The 21,164-nt window shown below is 42.1% G+C and overlaps 1 protein-coding gene across 6 annotated transcripts in view; it reads right to left on the minus strand.

Moving 5' to 3' along the window:
• The window catches only part of LOC149203713 (uncharacterized), a 554,312-nt gene that overhangs the window by 495,446 nt on the left and 37,702 nt on the right, over nt 1-21,164 (minus strand). For all 6 annotated transcript variants that reach the window (XM_089403546.1, XM_089403545.1, XM_089403544.1 and 3 more), the window contains exon 3: nt 11,381-12,079. In XM_089403546.1, coding sequence (XP_089259672.1) covers nt 11,381-12,079 — 699 coding nt within the window. The remainder of the gene's footprint in view (nt 1-11,380; nt 12,080-21,164) is intronic.

Genomic DNA, 21,164 nt, shown 5'->3' on the forward strand with positions numbered 1-21,164 from the left:
TCTCCATGGAATACACAAAATATTACAATTTTCACCTCCTCAACAAACTTCTTAGTAAAAGTAGAAATGAGTTGTTGATATCCACATTCCTCTCCTAGAATAAAAAATAAAATAATCATCCTCTTCTCCAAGTAAGACAGCATATAGAGTTCTCAAGTAACTAACTCCATGAGACAATTTCACATTAACAAAATAATGGTGTTAGTTAGCAACTACCTCCAAAAAGAGAGCTCGAAGGTAGGGTACCTCCTTTGGATGAGGGTTGACCAAGCAACAACCTAAGAAATAATAAATAACTCTCTCCAAATGTGTGCCCTTCAAACAGAGATCTCTCACGTTCAAGGAGTTAACCAACAATAAAATATTCATGAAGCCACCTTTGAAGAATGTGCATGAATAGCCACTTTGACAAGGAAATAATAGAATAAACTTTGACTAGATGAGTCATCATTAAAGAATGTGCTATGTTAACCTTTTTGAAGAAGCAACATAAGGAGTGCACCCTAGAGATATGTACCAAGGTTGCTACAAATCCCTTCAACCAATAATAAAGTAATCCCAAAGAAGAGAGTCACATAGTGAAGTGTGCCAAGTTTGTTAGATCCATGAATAACCATCTTCAAACTATGAGCTAATCTTCAAAACCATGAGCATCAGAGCAGGGCACCTTAGGGAAGTGAGCAAAGGTAGTTACACCCCTCATCAAAATATTCCTCTATATGCGAAATCATCGCACCTAATACAAGGAGTGCCCTAGAAAAGTGTGCCACTTTTCAAGCAATAAAATAATGTTAGTGCAAGGATGCCTCAAAATATGTGCCTAGAAGCAGGGCACTCTAAAGAGAACCATGGTTTATCTCAAAAACTTTTCCAAAGAAATAAACCAAGAAAAAGAGCTAGGGAACTCCAATACTAGGCCTCCATGTGATCAAAACAAAGTCAAACACCCCCCAAAATCATCCTCAACATGTGTACCATAAGGGAGCGCTCAACCAAGGGACGTTAAACATACCATAAGATGGTAAATGTGTGAAATGCACCCATATCTCCTAGGGTGTTCCATCCAGGAGGCTTCAAACCACACAAAGGCATCAATAATCCTACCAAAACCTTGCAACAAGTGTTGAAGTGCTAGATCACTCAACCTCCATGAAGATTGGTACATCATTACCATAACAAAAAACTTAAAACCTATGGTAAAGCACTCTTTAATTTTATCATCAAACCAAGGAGCAAATTGTAAACATTTGAAACTTCGGGAGACCCTAAGCTGATGGGTTCCACTCCATGAAATGCACCAACGGTAAATAAATATATTAATGCTCAGCAAAACCATTCATGAAACTCCAAGCATACCAACTCACCAACTAGAAGAACATTAGCACATGACAAAACCTCATCAAACACCTTCTAGCAACCACCCAAGCATCGACTCTAAGCCAAAGCAAACATTTTTTCAATGGAATACACACCCCAAGGAAACTCTAGGGGTACTTCCCCTCATTTTGGGGATGGTACCCGGAGTAAACTGACTAATTGCAATATTGGAAACCTAACCCAACAGGGGCATTCAATGAGGCCCAATAATACCACAAGGGCAACCAACCTAGGGACCTAACCCCGTGACCTCCTACTTGTAACTCGGTTCCCTCAATCACTTGAGTTAACCCACTGAGCTAATCCAAAGCACACATGCACTCCCAATCCAGCATTTGCATTGTGCAAGCGCGATCCCAGTGATAGAAATCATAAGTTTTGTGATGAAAATCACAAGTAAAAGCTTCATCCAATATGAGGGGTAACAAGGCACTTGCCTATTTGGGAAGAGAGTGCCTCATAAGTAGAGCCCTTCAACCCCGTATTATAAAACCTGATGTAATGTAATTGAATATTCATTGTAATATAAGATATATTTTATTCAAAAAATACGTCGAAAAGGTGTCGATAATGATGTATAGATAGTTGCAAATTATTGTTAGTGTTTGGGGTTTTATAAATTCTTGAATAATGAAAAAACAGAGGTGAGGAAGTTGACTACTTAGACTCTCTCTTCACATCACAAAAACAAATCATCAAGAAACATTAATATGTACGAGCACTTCCTTAGAAAGCTTGGATTCACGTCCACATTTCACTTGCCTATTAACATATGTAGTTATAGCAATGACTACACATTGCATGGACTATGGTGTGAAAAATCCTTGGTTTCTTCTTGTTACCAATCAATTTAGCAAGGTTGTTAAGGTCCTAACAACTCACTATCATTAGCACATGCAAGATGAGAGGTCACTATCACATTATCCCAAATCCCCACTCTTTAAGCCCAACTTCGCTCGAGAAGGCTATGGGAGGATTCCTGTTTGATACCTCACCCAACCAAATGAAGACTAGTGCCTTAAATGGAGTCTATGCATGAGGTGGTGGAGTTAATTGCTTGTTGTCCCACTGGTTTCTATGTACAAATATGCAAAGAATACTTACAACCAGCAAGATATAACACTCAAATGCACAAGATATATCAATGTAAATAGTCAAAATGAGTGTACTAAAAATATGCTAACCAGATCTAAAGTTATTTCTATGATTGGATTTTTGGTTAGAGGGGTTCTAATGTTATTTTTCTTATTTTCCTGTGACTATGGACCATAAAATCTGCAAAGACAGCAGCAAATCTGCTCCAAAATGACCATCCAAATAGTGCCTTAGCACTCTCAATCTAGGAGTGAAGAGACTAGAAGATGTTACTGTTGATTTAGGGTAGCATCGAATGTGCTCTAGCCACGAAATTTGGTGGAGAGGTTGGGGCACATAACATCTCCAATACCCAGAAAGGGTTTGGGCAGATTCTAAACAGTTCAGGAGATATTAAAATAATTAATATTTTTAATGGAGTCCCTAAGTCTAAACTTAGAGAAAATAAAATATTAATGTGTATTAATATGAAACTGTGTTAGAATGGTCCAAAAGACATGGATCAAGCCAGATCTAATCTTAGCCGTTGATTAGGGACTTAATCTCGGTCGTTGATATGTCAGTAGGAAAAGTATAAGAGGAGGCTTGAGGGTCATTTGGAGAGCACACCAGAGTGATCAATCATTCTATTATCTAGAGCGGGGTTTGCTAAGAGAGATAGAATTAGTGGTCGGGAGATGCAGCTGAGGAGCATTTGAGTACAGAGAGATAGAGAGGCAGAGATAGTGCTGAGAGAGCAGCGCAGTAGCCAATGGGAGTGACGCAGAGCCAGCCAGGGCTCATGCAGGGCCACGCAAAGGCAGCCGGAAGTTGCGCAGAGCCTCAAAGAGGCCAGCGTTGCTGATGCAGAGGGCCAAAGGGCTCACGCAGGGCCTCCCAGGGCTCACGCAGACCCATCCGGGGTGATGCAGGGCCAACGTGAGGCGGGGAGGGGCTGACGCTGGGGTTTATGGGGCAGATTTGTGCTGAGTAGCTACATGAAGGATTATCCGGGGTTTCAGCCAGGAGATTCGTCAGAAACTGAGAAGTATTACTGCCAAGGAAATTCTCTATTGGGTAGGCCAGTTTCGGCACCCAGATTGTACTCTGATATTGCTTAATAAGAAAACCCTCAGATAGCTACACCAGTTTTCCCACATTGGGTTTTTCAGGGGACATTAGTCCAAAAAGAATGGTGTCATATGGCGTGTTTGTTTCTGTTTCTTTTAGTTGCTAATCTGTAATATGTGAGCATGCACTAGTGTTTATTTTCAGTATTTACATTGTAAATAACTTGTTAAGTAAAATAACAAGTAGGTAGGAATAAATCAGATAAAGTGCATGGAGGGTTTCTAACTAAGTAAACTTAGAAACTTCAACATGGTATCAGAGCATGATTGCAGATCACAGGAGGACTAAAGGACATCATCTAAGCGGAGCAATAGCAGCAGAAAACAATTGTCCCGAGGTGACAGAAGTTGTTTCTAGCAAAGCAGCAACAAGGAAGGGTGACGCAGTGCATGCGTCATCAAGGGCGAGTCGAGAAGAGGCAGCGCAAAGGCTAAGGAAGGCAAAAGAAGCCTCACGCAGAGCCACGTAGTAGTTGGGAGGGCTGACGCAGTTGGCTGAGGAGGCCGGGTTGCTGGTGCCGAGATTGCGCAAAGCCTAGGAGCTCTCACCTTCGGGTTGCTGGGGTTTAGAAGGTTGCGGGAATATTGCAAAGTGGAGTTGTTGAGGTACTGTAGTCAGAACAGTACCTGACAGAGCAAGCCCGGAGGAGTTGCTACCGAGGGTTTCTAGCCGAGGAACCCGGATCAGTGGTGCAGTTGCACAAGACGATCAGAGTAGGGGGCATCTCGACAGCGGCAGAAGGATTTCCAAGAGGGAAATCGGGACTCAGAGGGAGTCCAAAAGAGAACTTCCAGACGAGAAGTAGAGACTCAGAGGAGTCGAACAGAGAACTTCCAGGAGGGAAGTAGAGGAGCATCATGGCACTACACGGAGTAAGAGACCAGGATAGACTAGACAGAGCATCAAACTTCGCAGTCTGGAAGGCCAAAATCTTATCCGTACTTGACAGGAATCGTGTCAAGAACTTTGCCTTGAAGGTAATAGCTATCCCAGTCGACCCCAATGATAATGACAAGTACGAGGAGGCAATGGCGAGGGCCAAGAGCATTATCCTTGACGGGGTCAAGGATCATGTAGTACCACACATAGCCGAGAAGGAAACGACATTTGAGATGTGGGAGGCTCTCAAGAAGCTGTACCAGCATACTTCTGTGCAGAGAATAATGCTGCTTGAGAATCAGTTGAGGTCGTATTAGATGAAGAAGGGAAAATCAATTGACACCTTCCTCAGAGGACTGAATGAGATCCGAGATCAGTTGACTACTATAGAGGCAACACCAGATCAGGAGCTGATGGTGAGGACAGCCCTGAATGTTGTCTCAGAAGACTGGGAAGTGTTTGTCCAGAGTATACTGGGCAGAGGGACTCTCCCACCTTGGGACGAGATGTGGGCAGCTCTTCGCCAGGAAGAGATCAGACGATAGTCGAAAACAAGTAGCAGCAGCAAGGGGACCAAAGTCAAGCAGGAGGAGGAAGATGTGGCCCTAGCATCTGAGGGAAAGCAAGAGAAGCGGAAGAAGAAAGATCTCTCCAAAATCAAGTGCTTCCACTCTGGAGAGTTGGGTCATTATGCGACCCAGTGTCCAAGGAAGAAGAGTAAGGGAGAGTCTTCCGAGACTAAGGCAGCGCCAGCTCGAGCAGAGAAGGAAGTTTTGACAGACGATGACTATGCCATGAGTGCACACGCACCACTTGAGCAGAAGTGGGGAGACATCAAGCTGTAGTCAGGTGGACTCCAGGCGATGAGGGGCAGGGTCCTCGAGGTACCCAGCCTCTTGGATTAGACCTTGCTACGAGAGCCCTGTAGAGGAGTAGCAGGACTGTCTGAGTTGGGTAGAGATGGATGCGGATGAAGCAGCAGAGAGGGCTACAGTGCAGGGGTCCCGAGATAGCACGAGGCTAGCAAGCTGCAGCAGTGCGAGAGGCACAGGAGTGTTGCGCCAGTGCAGGATGGCACAAAGAGGTGTGCAACAGTGCAAGATGCAGGGAGTTGTTGCAGCAGTGCAGAGGTTAGAGAGGGAGCACTTGTCAGCAGTAGAGGGAGCTTTAGCATCAGTGGGTGTCTCTAGCCCAACAGGGAGGTCAGATTGGGAGATTAATTACTTACTTCTCAATAACTGAGTTGCAGTGCAACAGTGGGCAGCACGATGTAGCATGATGAGAGGAGGTGCAGTGCGGATGCAGTGCTGGGAGAAAGGACCAGCAGAAGCACAGATGCAGAGGGAGTTGTCGTACAGATGTAGGTGTGGCAGTGGCAGAACCATGGGTAGCTGTACAGGATGTAGCAGTGTAGAGGATGTTGGGCAAGAAGGCCTAGCATCAACACAGGTACTGATTCTAGATGATAAGAGTAATACTCAGTGAGGAGTATTGCTAGAGCACAATCCTTGCTAAGAGGGAGTGTTGATTTGGGGTAGCATCGAATGTGCTCTAGCCACGAAATTTGGTGGAAAGGTTGGGGCACATGAGAAAGGGTTTGGGCAGATTCTAAACAGTTCAGGAGATATTAAAATAATTAATATTTTTAATGGAGTCCCTAAGTCTAAACTTAGGGAAAATAAAATATTAATCTGTATTAATATGAAACTGTGTTAGAATGGTCCAAAAGACATGGATCAAGCCAGATCTAATCTTAGTCGTTGATTAGGGACTTAATCTCGGTCGTTGATATGTCAACAAGAAAAGAATAAGAGGAGGCTTGATGGTCACTTGGAGAGCACACCAGAGTGATCAGTCATTCTATTCTCTAAATCGGGGTTTGCTAAGAGAGATAGAATTAGTGGTCGGGAGATGCAGCTGAGGGGCATTTGAGTACAGAGAGACAGAGAGGCAGAGATAGTGTCGGGAGAGCAGCGCAGTAGCCAAGGGGAGTGACGCAGAGCCAACCAAGGCTCATGCAGGGCCACGCAGAGGCAGCTGGGAGCTGCGCAAAGCCTCAGAGAGGCCAGCGTTTCTAACGCAGAGGGCCAGAGGGCTCACGCAAACCCATCCGAGGTGACGCAGGTCCAACGTGAGGCAGAGAGGGGTTGACGCAATCCAGAGAGACGATGACGCTGGGGTTTCTGGGGCAAATTTGTGCTGAGTAGCTGCCAGAAGGATTATCCGGGGTTTCAACTAGGAGATTTGTCAGAAACTGAGAGGTATTACTGCCAAGAAAATTCTCTGTTGGGTAGGCCAATTTCGACACCCAGATTGTACTCTAATATTGCTTAATAAGAAAACCCTCAGATAGTTGCACAGGTTTTCCCACATTGGGTTTTTCTAAGGACATTAGTCCAAAAATAATGGTGCCATATGTCGTGTTTGTTTCTGTTTCTTTTAGTTGTTGATCTGTAATATGTTGAGCATGCACTAGTGTTTATTTTCAGTATTTACATTGTAAATAACTTGTTAAGTAAAATAACAAGTAGGTAGGAATAAATCAGATAAAGTACATGGAGGGTTTCTAACTAAGTAAACTTAGAAACTTCAACAGTTGCATATACCCTTTAGGATCACACCAAAGCCTTTTGCCAACAACATAATGCAATTTTCAACAAGTTGGAAACTGAATTGTTGAGGTCAAGGGATCAAATCCCACTTGGTACTATTAACCCTTATACTAGCACAAGTACATATATATCTATTGCAGCATTTTTTACCCAGGTGTAAGCCCAAGGTCACAAGTTAAAGCCTTTTAACAACACTACGAGGTCCTATATTAGGTATCCTCGACCTTATGTTGGTCAATCCATGGCTGATCCTTTTAAGTTCATTTGTGTTCCTTTCATCTTGGATAGGATTGGAGAACCGTGGACGGGCTTACATGGGGAATCATGGTTTTAGAGGAGCATTGCTTTTGTAAGAGTGATCGCCAATGTACGGGACAGTCCAGCCCATGTCTTTTGCACCTTCATCTTTCAACATGGTTATGAGCCTATTGAGTCTATAGGTGGCCTTGTCTTTGGTGTCGTATTCCTTAGATGCTTCTCATCACATGGCAGTCTCACAATTAGCAACATTTCTTGCTTTCGAAGGTAGTTCATGCTTCCCAATGCAAAGTGGTCTTGGAAGTCAAAAAGTCAACTTGGTCCTATATTGCAGAGCCTAATGAGAAGATGGAATGCCATGTGGAATTTTTCCAATTGGTGAAGGCATGCTCAAGTTATGGTTGGTAAAAGTTGGTCAACAGGTAATACAGGTTTCTAGGCGTCATGTCATCTCCTCAGCAATTTGTTACATTCTAATTTTGTTTTGATTAATAAAATTACAAACAAGTTTTTCAAAGAAAAAAAATCATAATATGCATATCACATTAAAATAAATTTAAATAATAATAGCTCATATTCATGACCATGATATTTCAGAACATATAATTAATAAACGCATAAAAACTTAATAAATTTAATTAATAAACGTATAATTAAAAATACAAATATTTCTAAATATAAAAATTTGAAATACAGATAATATATAAATAGTAGCTATAAATTAAGATCCATCTGAGAACCTCATATTTAAATTTAATTAATAAGAATATAAGAATTCAATATTTACAATAAAAAAAAAGTAAGTTATATATCTATCTATCTATCATCAATGCTATGCATATAACATTAAAAAAATAAATTATAAAAATTATAAAATATGTCAAAGAAAAATGCCACGCAAATATGTAACAATATGTATTATCATGATTGTAATAAAATTAAAAATTAGAATATTTCTATATATAGAGATGTGGACTTTATATAAATGCAAATAATATTATTAAGAACCAGCATAGATCCATCTCAACTCTAGATCTACCAAGCGTCAAGAGGAATCAAATCTCTAAAGGTGCAAAACCTTCCTGAAGTTTTGCAATCAAAAAGAGGTTTGCATCTTGAGAGATTTGATCCCTCTCAGGACTTGGTAGATCCAGAGTTAAGATGGATCTAAGCTAGTTGTAAAAAGAGATAGAGTTTAAACCTATATAAAGGTGTACTCACTCCATTTGTAAGGTGTGAATGAAAGAGCTTTCAAGCTTTGGAATAAAATGCTTTATTATTTATCTAAGCTTTATTCCCCCTCAGGATCATGCAGCCAAACTCCTCGTTGGATCCATACGACTTTGATAACAAGTCAGCGCCAATGTCACCCCCTCATCGTTAGCTATCAAACTCTAGCACTCTTGACATCACCAACCTCCAGCCCTGGACTTATTAAATTATCCTTCTCTACGATCTGGTTATATACATGTTTATGAGGTTGTTCTATTATTCTATCCTTCTTTACTTCATTATATCTTAGATTTAGCTTTGCATTTTCTAGGAGTTGTGTTTGCACACTCACATTGCACTCGTACTAGTTGTATCCTTCTGTCCCATTCACCTATTTATGGTCATTCGTTGGACATTAATAAAACTATCTTATCTTATCCTATGGTGACAATTATAATTCTTTGTTAATGTGTGGCACATTGTTCTTAGAGCATCATTGGAAGCTATCTTTGTAGGTTTGTGGGTGCTAGAGCCAACACACAGACCATAGAGGAGAAAGGTTGCTACATTGGAAAGAGTTGGGTGTGATAGACACTTTTCTATTCCTTAATTCCTTTTATGTTGCTCACATTATGCATTTGAAATCATTAGATTCATTGCATCTATAAACAATCTTTATGTAGGCACCGCCCTTAGTGTTGTCTTGACAAGTGGATCTTTGATAGACCTTATCCCCCATGGAATTTGTGATCTCAATGCCTAAATTGGCGCTTTTGTTGTACACGTCACTTTGGCTTCCTACAGCCCCCTAATATTCAGCAAGAACAATCCTCTAGAAGACCCTAACTAGACCCCACAGCCAAATAGATAAGGCACTGATCTTCCCTTTCATCCATCACCCAAAAGTTATAAAATCTCAAAACCATTTTTGTTTTCTAAGCTCTTTGTTGCTCCCACTCCATACTATGACACATTGAGCTCACTTAAGCATAAAGAAGCCTCCCTTGACTAGAATCCTTCTAGCCTAGGGTGGAAAAGGCAATATTATTGAGGAGACAATGGGTAGTTTTCCTAAGATGCCCTTGGGGTTTTGCAACATATGCTTAGGGACTTTTGCACCAATTGAGAACTTGGGAGGTAACAAGGTGATCCTCGCATTGGTGGCCATACACACCAATTTTAAATTTTGCAACAAGATGTCATGAAATCTCCTCGAACATCTTCAAAGCTTTTTGCCACATTACACAATATTAAGGATTTTGGAGGAGTGCAAAAATCATGTCATTTAACATTTTGCAAAGTTGAGGCGTACCATTTTTTGGCATAATGTTTGAAATCGCACCTTGACTAGAGCCCTTCTAGCCTAAAGTGAGAAAGGCAAGACTATTGAGGTGGCAGTGGGTAGTTTGCCTAAGTTTTGGGTTTCACAATGTATGCTTAGGGCTTTTCCACCAAGTGAGAACCTGGGAGGTAACAGGGTGAACCTCTTATTGGTGGCCTTACAATCCAATTTTTAGGTTTACAACAAGATGTGTCAAGAAATCTCCTTGCAAGTCTTCAAAGATTTTTGCGAGGTACACAATACTAGGGATTTTAGAGGAGCACAAAATTCATGTCATTTAACATTTTGCAAAGTTGAGGTCATTTAAGATGCCCTTGGGGTTTTGCAACATATGCTTAGGGACTTTTGCACCAATTGAGTACTTGGGAGGTAACAAGGTGATCCTCGAATTGGTCACCATACAAACCAATTTTTAAGTTTTCAACAAGATGTCATGAAATCTCCTCGAACATCTTCAAAGCTTTTTGCCACATTAAACAATATTAAGGATTTTGGAGTGCAAAAATCATGTCATTTAACATTTTGCAAAGTTGAGGCGTACCATTTTTTGGCATAATGTTTGAAATCTCACCTTGACTAGAGCCCTTCTAGCCTAAAGTGAGAAGGGCAAGACTATTGAGGTGGCAGTGGGTAGTTTGCCTAAGTTTGGGGTTTCACAATGTATGCTTAGGGCTTTTCCACCAAGTGAGAACCTGGGAGGTAACAAGGTGAACCTCCTATTGGTGGCCTTACAATCCAATTTTTAGGTTTACAACATGTGTCAAAAAATCTCCTTGCACATCTTCAAATATTTTTGCCAGGTACACAATATTAGGGATTTTGGAGGAGCACAAAATTCATGTCATTTAGCATTTTGCAAAGTTGAGGTGTAACGTTTGAATAGAATGTACAAGGCGTCCACAAAATGTCAACCTTCCAATACTGACACTAAGTATTTGATGTTATTTTAAAAGGTTATGACATAGGAAAGGTATAGTACTCAAGAAAACTATGAAAAGCTCCTACAAAATCCTTGGTGCAGTGATTATAAGTAATAATGTAGATTTAAGGTTACTGTGGTTCTCATCAAAGTCTGAGATAGCATTTAAGTCATATTCAAATTTTTTACAAATATTCTGTTCCTTTCTCCCCAAGAAACATGAGTAGTAATTCAGATCTTTTACAAATGTTCTGTTCCTTCTCCCCAAGAAACATGAGTAGCTGAATGCAAATAACAGAGACACCAAACGCATCAAACATTTGACCAGTACTACTAATATTTGCTTTATCCTACTTTCTTAAGAGTGGTTACCTGGAGTTTTCATGGCAAAATAACAAATGATAAAGGAGAAGATAAGTTGGGATTTTACCATCCCTTTAACAACAAATATACTCAGGATTATAGATCATCATTTTTCGCATATACAATTCATTAAACACCTAAAAGGTAGAAAGCAAGCAAAAGATATTAAAATTTGTAATGAATATCTATGCATGTCCTGCAACCATAACTAACCTTGGAGTAGTGTTTGTCAGAAAGATCACGAATTGTTGCTGGTGCAAGAGTAGAGGACAATGCAACCTTTGCAGCCTTGTATCTTTCCCATGAAAAAGACAGATCCACAGTGAATGCCATGAAAACTGGAAGGATCCAGTTATCTTTAAAATATCTCTCCACTATTTCCCTCATTACATATCCATTGGTAAGAAGTTCTGGAGAATAACACAATAGTATAAATATACAGCCAGCTTGTGATGTCAATGCAGTACTCCATTGATCGGGGTTTGGATAGTGGCGAACTTGATTGTACAAGTCATCTGTGCGCAAGTGACTAATCAGTACATCCACAATTGGTTTGCATATAGGGAACCTTCCAAACAAGTCTTCTGGTTTTTGAATTAAAATCATAGTTGGCGTCACTGGTGATGGGAAAGCTTGACGAAAAGGAACAAAAGTGGTTACAGATGATAAAGGTGAGGCAGATACAGGAGAAAAAGTACGACATAACGTGCATAACAGATCAATATTTGAAACTTCTGAAGAACGCTTGGTACGAAAAAATGCAACAAGCAGTCGCTCCCTCACACCACCATTTAAACGGTGCTCCATCAAGAGTAACAGAACTCCAAGAAGAACTAAGGCTTCCACTAACAATTGTCGCCCGTCCTCATTCTCCATAACACTCTCTATGGTACTTTGCACATACACTCCTTCCTGTCAAAAGAAAGAAATGAGGCTCACAGTAGTTCCCCATAAAAAGATGATGTGAACTAGAAGATAAGACAAAAGGAGAGAACAAAGCCATAAGTGCTAGAACGCATGCAGATAGCCATAATATAAAACTGATGACAAATTCTTCCTTAAACATAATTAAGCCATAAAGGACATTTGGACGTATATATTTGCAAAAGTAATTTCATACTTTTTTTGTAGAAGGAAACTTAAAGTTGAACTGGACAGATCTAAAATTCCATAAAGCAAAAGGTATGATGAAATTGAAAACGGAATCACATTGAAACAACTGATTTTTCAAAAGGAGATCAAGTGGGAGGACATTTTTTTAGTATAGATAAGATAAAACAATATTATTAATACCAACGTGCGTCAAACCTCAATAATAACAAAGCAAAAGGAGATATGAAGGTCAATAAGAAACTACTATTGAGTCCACAGAGAAACAATAAGGAAAAAAGGGAGTAATTGAATGAAATAGATACAAGTACATCTATCTCCTCAAATCCAACAAATACATGGAAAAGAAATCCAGGACGACATCTTATGATGTCACCCCCACACTAGATGGCTTTCCAACTGAAAAGAATGATTATAACAGAGGCGCTAGAACTCCTTTGAATTTCTCAGGAAGTTCAAAGTTGTAGAGTGTTTTCCCAACAATCAACAATCATTCCACATTCATATCTTTAGCCCCAAAAGAAAAGCACTGTACACATGGCTAAGATGGGGTGCCCAATTTCCAATGCAAAGTTGCTTTGCCTACACAATACATTAGAAAAAATAGCAAGCTAGCTTCAATAGTTCCCATATGGCACCAAAATCATGGACACAGTGGACAGGTAAGAGAATGCCATTTGGATACAATGAGCCAAGAGACCCTGATAAGTGTCTCAGGATTCCTTAATGAAGAAAAATGCTGCACCCCTCCAAACACCCTCCAAAATTATGGTTATCATTGGAGTGCTGATAATATCAACAGAGTGGATAGGAATGATGTTTCAAGAATGAGCATGATTTGAAGAAAAAAAAAAAAACTGATGATGGTAGAATGAGGGGGGTTTCTTGATCCATCTAGCAAGTAACATCTTTGTAGATTCAGTACCAACCATTCTTTGCTTACTGTGTGAATGGATGTCCTTCAGTCAGAAGTTCACATAGATTCCTTAACCATTCCAGCAGGCCTTGGTCTGCTTCCAGACAGATTGTCAGTTGGCCCTTCTGGCTCTACTGGAGATATCAGGCCTCGGAGTCAAACTTCAAAGTCTCTCATTCTCAATGTTTTCTTCTCACAAGTTATCTCTCTGGATAAGATATCTCTGCAACTGTAATCCTGCTTCAGGATATGTTGGTTTCAGGCTTTCATTATCTTTTAGTTGCCTGGTGGTAGGGACTTCAGTTTTCTCTTCAGTCTCTCCATGTCTCCACATCCAACAAATATTTTTATGCCATCAAGTAAAGAAGGTGCTTGTGGATCAACATGGACAAAGAATTTGGCAGGTTTCCTGGGGGTTTCATTACAGGGGGTAAGAGAAGGGAAAGGCCTAAAAGACAATGCATCTGCATCCTAGGACAAGCATGATTATGTAAAGAAACCAAAACTAATAGGTGAATAATATCTTAAAAAAACATTTTTTGACATGTAGGGATTCAATCCCCGACACAAAGACGGATCCTAGTCAAAGGGGAAGAAAAGGAAGCCAATATCAGGATCACTGCAAATCCCTCAGGCCAAACCAGTAAATCATTTTCCCTGGTACCCAGGCTATACCATTTGGAGAAAAACCCTTTAAAAAATAGCAAAGGAGTTGGGCTTTCACATTCAGCCTTTCAGGACATCTTGCTGGGTCAGTGGATTAAACCAAAGGACAAATTCAATGATGCTATAATCAAGCTTACTGAGTGGACCATGGAATCTGTTAAAGAAGCACTGGTAAACAATAACCAGAATGAAGAATGGAAAGATGAGTTGGAATTCAAACATCAGGAAGTTATGGAGCAGTTGGAAGAGATGGGTAGTATTATCTGCTAAGTTGTACCTAGCAGAATCTGAAGACCCCATGGCCCAATGTACAGGGCACTCATCATTTTATTTTCGAAAGTTCAGAAGTCAGCAAGGCAGCTATGCCCCTTTCTCTCTCCTCTCTCTACATTCTCTCTCAAATTCCGCACCCTTGCAGGGAAATTGTACTAAATGTCACTAGCATGATGAAATTTGTAACAAGCTTAGGCAAGTTGGGACCCAGTTATCGAGTCTGCTCCAGAGTGTTTTTTTCACTCAGCTAATTATTCTTTTCAGCGATGAATAACTAGCTGACTTTTTTCACTCACACACCCCCAAAGCTGGATCGTGGCTTGAAAACTGGGCCTTGGGTATGTCCTAATGCCTATAGTCGATGTATATTACAATGCTAGGTCATATCTAAAGTGTCGCGGAATTTGACTAAGTCTTCATAGGATTTTTTAATTAATATAAATTTCCCGCAGGACGAGATTTTAATTAATGCCTTATGTAAAATTGTAAATAGGTGAACCTAGAAGATGTTGGGGGCATATAAGTTCTAAAATTCATGTTCTCCATCCCAATATTCTCCTAAGGTACACTTTGGGCATCAAAAAATCAATTAAACCCCATGAAATCCCACTTTCTCTAAAGTTAGTGGCCAAAAGTGGAAGAAAATATCAAAAAATAATAATAAGTATTGGACACATTTATTATTTTTCCAAGTCAAAAGGTCAAGGAAAATTATGTGTCATTCAAGCTTAAGTCAAAGGATAGTTAAAAGGCTGATTGGGCAGCCAAGTCATCACCAAGCATGAGTTGTTAAAGAGGCCGTATTGACAGCCAGTCATGGGCCCACGAAATGCCATCTCAGCAGGTCGAAATATCCTTCTCTTCCTCATGGATTTGCCAGCAGTGATTAAATATACGTTGGAGGGTTTAATTGAGATGATTATGGGAGTTTGTCTCAAGCTTAACTCAGCCTCTTTTGACACCTGTTCACAGCCAGTGTCAAAGCATCAGTCTGACAGACTAGGAGAGATACACAGGCCCAGTTTGGCAGACCACATGCAGCCTTGGATACACAGCTTGTTGCCACGAGTTTGAAGTCAGTTTTAGCACATGTTTGAATGCACTTTGGTGGGAACTAGCATCTATACATGTCAGCCATTTAAGGAACTCACACCAGCTCAGGGAATTTATACTCATATGCAGGGTCTCTTAGCGGCCACCTACAGGACATTCACAGCAGTCATTGCTACACATGTAATTTGACTTGCTACATTCGGATCTTCACCCTCTTAACAGCAGATTAGGGCTGCGTAATAAGGACCTTGGGACAGCAGATTAGGGCCACTTTCATGCTGTGTATAGGTACTCCTTTTGACAGCTACAGGTCTCCCTTTTAACTGCAGCCAGATCTCCTTGTAACAGCAGCTAGGTCCTTAGATGACTGCGGATTAGATCCCTCCCTTGGACTGCGTATAAATCTCTTCCTTGACTGCATCTAGGGCACATTAGAACACCAGCTTATGACACTTGTTAGGACTGCGGCTAGGGCTTGGTAAGGCCTCCTCTATACAGCATATACATGCCTCCTTTTGCTGCATATGAAACCCTCATTGACTGCGTCCTAGGGCACCCTTAAATGCTGCGGCTAGGAGCCTCCTTTAGCTGCCTATAGAACCCTCCTTGACTGCGTCCTAGGTGTCTTCTTTCTCTGCGGCTATGACTCCTTCAGGACAGCGTTTAGGTCACTTAAGAACAGCGGCTTAGGGTCTCTTCTAGACCTACATTTAGGGCACATTGACAGCATTAGAACTTCTCCTTGCTGCACTATAGAAGCCTCCTCCATAACTGCGTTGAGGTCTTTCTTCCATGACTGCGTTAAGGGCTAGGGCATCTCCTCTAGGGCAGCGTATAGACCTTCTTCCAAGGACAGCGTATATGCCTTCTCTTCTAGGCCTCTCTTTCCACTAAAACCCAAACGAGTGGAGAGAGAGATCACAAGAGATGAGTGACCAAATGACTTGAAGGCCACCTCTATTTATGGTGCAACGTTGAGGTTGAGTGGGGGTAATTTGGTTGCTGGCCGACCTTGACGAATTGTCACATAACACAAATAAATTCATATCTCCATGAATACATGTCGGAATCGGATGATCTTTAGATCAATCCTACACCTCTCGACGAGAGGAATCCAAGAAAAATATCAGCTGCCATAAATAAGTAGACCCACATGGAGTTTGGCCCTAGTTGCCAATTTTAACAATAACTTCTTCATGGTTGGAAGTTCTGGATTGGGTCTACTATGCTCAAATATTTCCTCATATTTTATATATAAAGTACAAGACTTTGGGGGTCTAGAAGGTGCTCTTGTCTAGCCTGTGATTGAGGTAACACGGTGTCATTGTTCTAATTTATTTGGTTATATCTCGTATGCTTAGACTCCTTGAGAGACAATGTTGTCTAAGGGGATTGAACAGTACGTAGTTGCTATTTAATTGGTAAATTTTGCATTTGATTTAACCCTTGTGTGTACTTGTTAATAGCACACTTAGTTTATTTTTCTTGCGAAATTTCCATCTATTGGGTAACAAGCTTGTGGAGAAGTTCTTGTGATTCAAGTTGCAAGTTATCCTCAACAAATAGGTGGACTAGTGTTATTCATTCGAATACCTCCAAGTGGATACCATACATTGATTTTGGGAGAGGACTTTGAGAGGGCTTCAAGGCCCCAAGATTGGCTTCTTTCAGTCATAAATTTCAAGAAATATTTGGTTACTAAATTGTGTTTACTTTGAAAATCTGAGCATTAGGCTCCAATATTAGACCACTGTCCCAAGAGTGATATTTTTTTGCTCCAAGAGCAACAAGCTTCCTTGGTTCCCTTTGAGAAAATATAAAGTAGTTATTTTTCACTAACTTCACTCCATAAGTTTTATGTTAACCCTTGGTTTACGATGAGTTCCGATACCCCTTTATTTATTGATTTGGGGTAGCATCGGATGTACTCTAGCCACGAAATTTGGTGGAGAGGTTGGGGCACATGATATCTCCAATACCCAAAAAGGGTTTGGGCATATTCTAAACAGTTTAGGAGATATTAAAATAATTAATATTTTTAATGGAGTCTCTAAGTCTAAACTTAGCGAAATTAAAATATTAATGTGGATTAATATAAAACTGTGTTAGAATGGTCCAAAAGACATGGATCAAGCCAGATCTAATCTTAGCTGTCGATTAGGGACTTAATCTCGGCCACTTGGAGAGTACACCAGATGATCAGTCATTCTATTCTCTAGAGCGAGGTTTGCTAAGAGAGATAGAATCAATGATCGAAGTTGCAGTTGAGGGGCAGTGAATACAGAGAGACAAAGAGGTAGAGATAGTGTCGGGAGATTAGCGCAAGAGCCAGAGAGAGTGACACAGTAGCAGCCAGGGCTCACGCAAGGCCACGCAGAGGCAGCGAGGAGCTACGCAGTGCTTCAAAGAGGCCAGCGTAGCTAACACAGAGGGCCAGAAGTCTGACGCAAGGCCTCCTGAGGCTGACGCAGGCCCATTCAGGGTGACGAAGGGCCAGCGCTGGGCAGAGAGAAGCTAATGCAGTCCAAAAAGGGAGACGTTGGGGTTTATGGGGCAGATTGGAGCTTAGGAGCTGCCAGAGGGTTTATCCGGGGTTTCAGCCAGAACATTTGTCTCAGACTGAGAGGTACTACTACCAAGGGCATTCTCTATTGGGTAAGACAGATTTGGCACCCAGATTGTACTCTGAAATTGCTTCATAAGAAAACCATCAGATAGTTGCACCGGTTTTCCTGCATTGGGTTTTTCCGGGGACATTGGTCCAAAAATAACAGTGTCATTTTGTGTGCTTGTATCTGTTTCCTTTAGTTGATGATCTGTAATATGTTGAGCATGCACTAGTGTTTATTTTCAGTATTTACATTGTAAATAACTTGTTAAGTAACAAAACAAGTAGGTAGGAATAAATCAGTAAAGTGCATGGAGGGTTTCTAACTGGTAGACTTAGAAACTTCAACATGGTATCAGAGCATGGTTGCAAATCACAGGAGAATTGAGGACATCAGCCATGCAGAGCAATATCAGCAGAAAACAGTTGTCCCAAGTGACAGAAATTGTTCCTAGCAGAACAGCAACAAGGGAAGGGTGACGCAATGCCTGTGTCATCAAAGGTGAGTCGGGAAGAGGCAGCGCAGAGGGCAAGGGAGGCAAAGGAAGGCTCACGCAAAGGGCCAGAGGGCTGTGACACAGTTGGCTAAGGAGGCCGAGTTGCTCGTGTCGGGATTGCGCAGAGCCTAGGAGCTCTCACCTTCAGGTTGTTGGGGTTTAGGAGGTTGTGGAAAATTTGCAGAGTGGAGCTGGTGGGGTATTGTAGTCAGAACAGTACCTGACAAGGCAAGGCCAAGGATGAGGGAGTTTCTATCGAGGATTTCTAGCCAAGAAATCCGGATCAGTAGTGCGGTTGCACAAACGATTAGAGTAGGGGGCATCTCAACATTGACAAAAGGATTTCCAGGAGGGAAATCGAGACTCAGAGGGAGTCACATCAAGAACTTCTAGGAGGGAAGTAGAAGAGTAGCATAGCACTACACGGAGTAAGAGACTAGGACAAACTGGACGAAGCCTCAAACTTCGCAGTCTAGAAGGCCAGAATCTTATCTGTACTTAACAAAAATCGTGTCAAGTACTTTGCCTTGAGGACGATAGCTATCCCAATCGACCCAGTTGAGAACGACAAGAACGAGAAGGCAATGGTGAGTGCCAAGAGCATCATCCCTGACGGGGTCAAGGACCATGTAGTACCACACATTGTTGAGAACGAAACGGCAAATGAGATGTGGGAAGCCCTAAAGAAATTGTACCAGCATACTTCTGTGCAGAAAAGGAGGTTACTGGAAAATCAGATGAGGTCATATCAGATGAAGAAGGGGAACCGATTGACACCTTCCTCGAAGGACTGAATGAGATCCGAGATCAGTTGACTTCCATAGGAGCCACACCAGATCAGGAATTGATGGTAAGGACAGCTCTGAATGCAGTCTCAGAAGATTGGGAGGTATTTGTCCAGAGTATACTGAGCAGAGGGACACTTCCACCTTGGGATGAGATGTGGGCGGCTCTTCGCCAAGAAGAGATCAGACGGCAGACAAAGGCGGGAAGCAGTAGTAAGGGGATCAGAGTCAAAAAGGAGGAGGAGGAAGATGTTGCCCTAGCATCTGAGGGAAAGCAAGAAAAGCGAAAGAAGAAGGATCTCTCCAAGATCAAGTGCTTCCACTGTGGGGAGTTGGGTCATTATGTGACCCAGTGTCCAAGGAAGAAGAGTCAGGGAGAGTCTTTCGAGACTAAGGCAGCGCCAGCAAGGGCAGAGAAGGAAGTGGAGACAGATGATGACTGTGTCATGAGTGCACACACACCACTTGAGCGAAAGTGGGGAGACATCGAGCTGTAGTCAGGCGAACTACAGGCGATGAGGGACAAGATCCTCAAGGTACCCAGCCTCTTGGATTAGACCTTGCTACGAGAGCCCCGAAGAGGAGTAGCGGGACTGGCTGATGTGGGTAGATATGGATGCGAATGGAGCAGCAAAGAGAGCTACAGTGCAAGAGTCCCGAGACAACGCGAGGCTAGCACGCTGCAGCAGTGCGAGAGGCACGGGAGTGTTGCACCAGTGCAGGATGGCACAGAGAGGTGTGCAATGGTGCGAGATGGAGGGAGTTGTTGCAACAGCGTAGAAGTCAGAGAGGGAGCACTTGTCAACAGCAGAGAGAGATTCAGCGTCAGCGGGTGTCTCTAGCCCAACAGATAGGTCAGTTGGGAGATCAATTACTTACTTCTCAGTAACTGAGTTGCAGTGCAGCAGTGGGCAGGACGATGCAGCATGATGAGAGGAGATGCAGCGCAGATGCAACAGTGGTAGTGGTAGAGCCATGGGCAGCATGGATGCAGAGGGAGCTGTTGTACAGATGTAGCAGTGGCAGTGGCAAAACCATAGGCAGTAGTACAGGTTACAGCAGTGCAGAGGATGGTGGGCAGTAGGCCTAGCATCAACACATGGACTGATGCCGGATGATCAGGGTGATAATCAGTGTGGAGTATTGCTAGAGCATAATTCTTGCTAAGAGGGAGTGTTGATTTGAGGTAGCATCGGATGTGCTCTAGCCACAAAATTTGGTGGAGAGGTTAGGGCACATGAGATCTCCAATACCCAGAAAGGGTTTGGGCAGATTCTAAACAGTTTAGGAGATATTAAAATAATTAATATTTTTAATGGAGTCCCCAAGTCTAAACTTAGGGAAATTAAAATATTAATGTAGATTAATATAAAACTGTGTTAGAATGGTCCAAAAGACATGGATCAAGCCAGATCTAATCTTAGCCGTCGGTTAGGGACTTAATCTCGGCCATTGATATGTCAAGGAGAAAAGTATAAGATGAAGCTTGAGGGTCACTTGGAGAGTACACCAAATGATCAGTGATTTTATTCTCTAGAGCGGGGTTTGCTAAGAGTGATAGAATCAGTGATCGGAGTTGCAGCTGAGGGGCAGTGAGTACAGAGAGATAGAGAGGCAGAGATAGTGTCGGGAGATCAGCACAGGAGCCAGAGAGAGTGACGCAATAGCAGCCAGGGCTCACGCAGGGCCACGTAGAGGCAGCCAGGGGCTGCGCAGTGCTTCAGAGAGGTCGGCATAGCTGGCGCAAAGGTCCAGAAGGCTGACGTTGGGCCTCCTGAGGCTGACACAGGGCTAGCGTTGGGCAAAGAGAGGCTGACGCAGTCCAGAAAGGCAAACGCTGGGGTTTCAGGGGCAGACTAGAGCTGAGGAGCTGTCGGAGGGTTTATCCAGGGTTTCAGCCGGAACATTTGTCTCACACTGAGAGGTACTACTACCAAGGGCATTCTCTGTTGGGTAAGCCAGAGTTGGCACCCAGATTTTACTCTGAAATTGCTTAATAATAAAACCCTCAGATAGCTGCACGGGTTTTCCTGCATTGGGTTTTTCCAGGGACATTGGTCCAAAAATAACAGTGTCATTTTGTGTGCTT

Source organism: Pinus tabuliformis, chromosome 2_1 (assembly GCF_031772625.1).
Source record: "Pinus tabuliformis cultivar Carrire ecotype Pingquan chromosome 2_1, CPIR1, whole genome shotgun sequence".
In the NCBI taxonomy this organism is placed as follows: Eukaryota; Viridiplantae; Streptophyta; class Pinopsida; order Pinales; family Pinaceae; genus Pinus; species Pinus tabuliformis.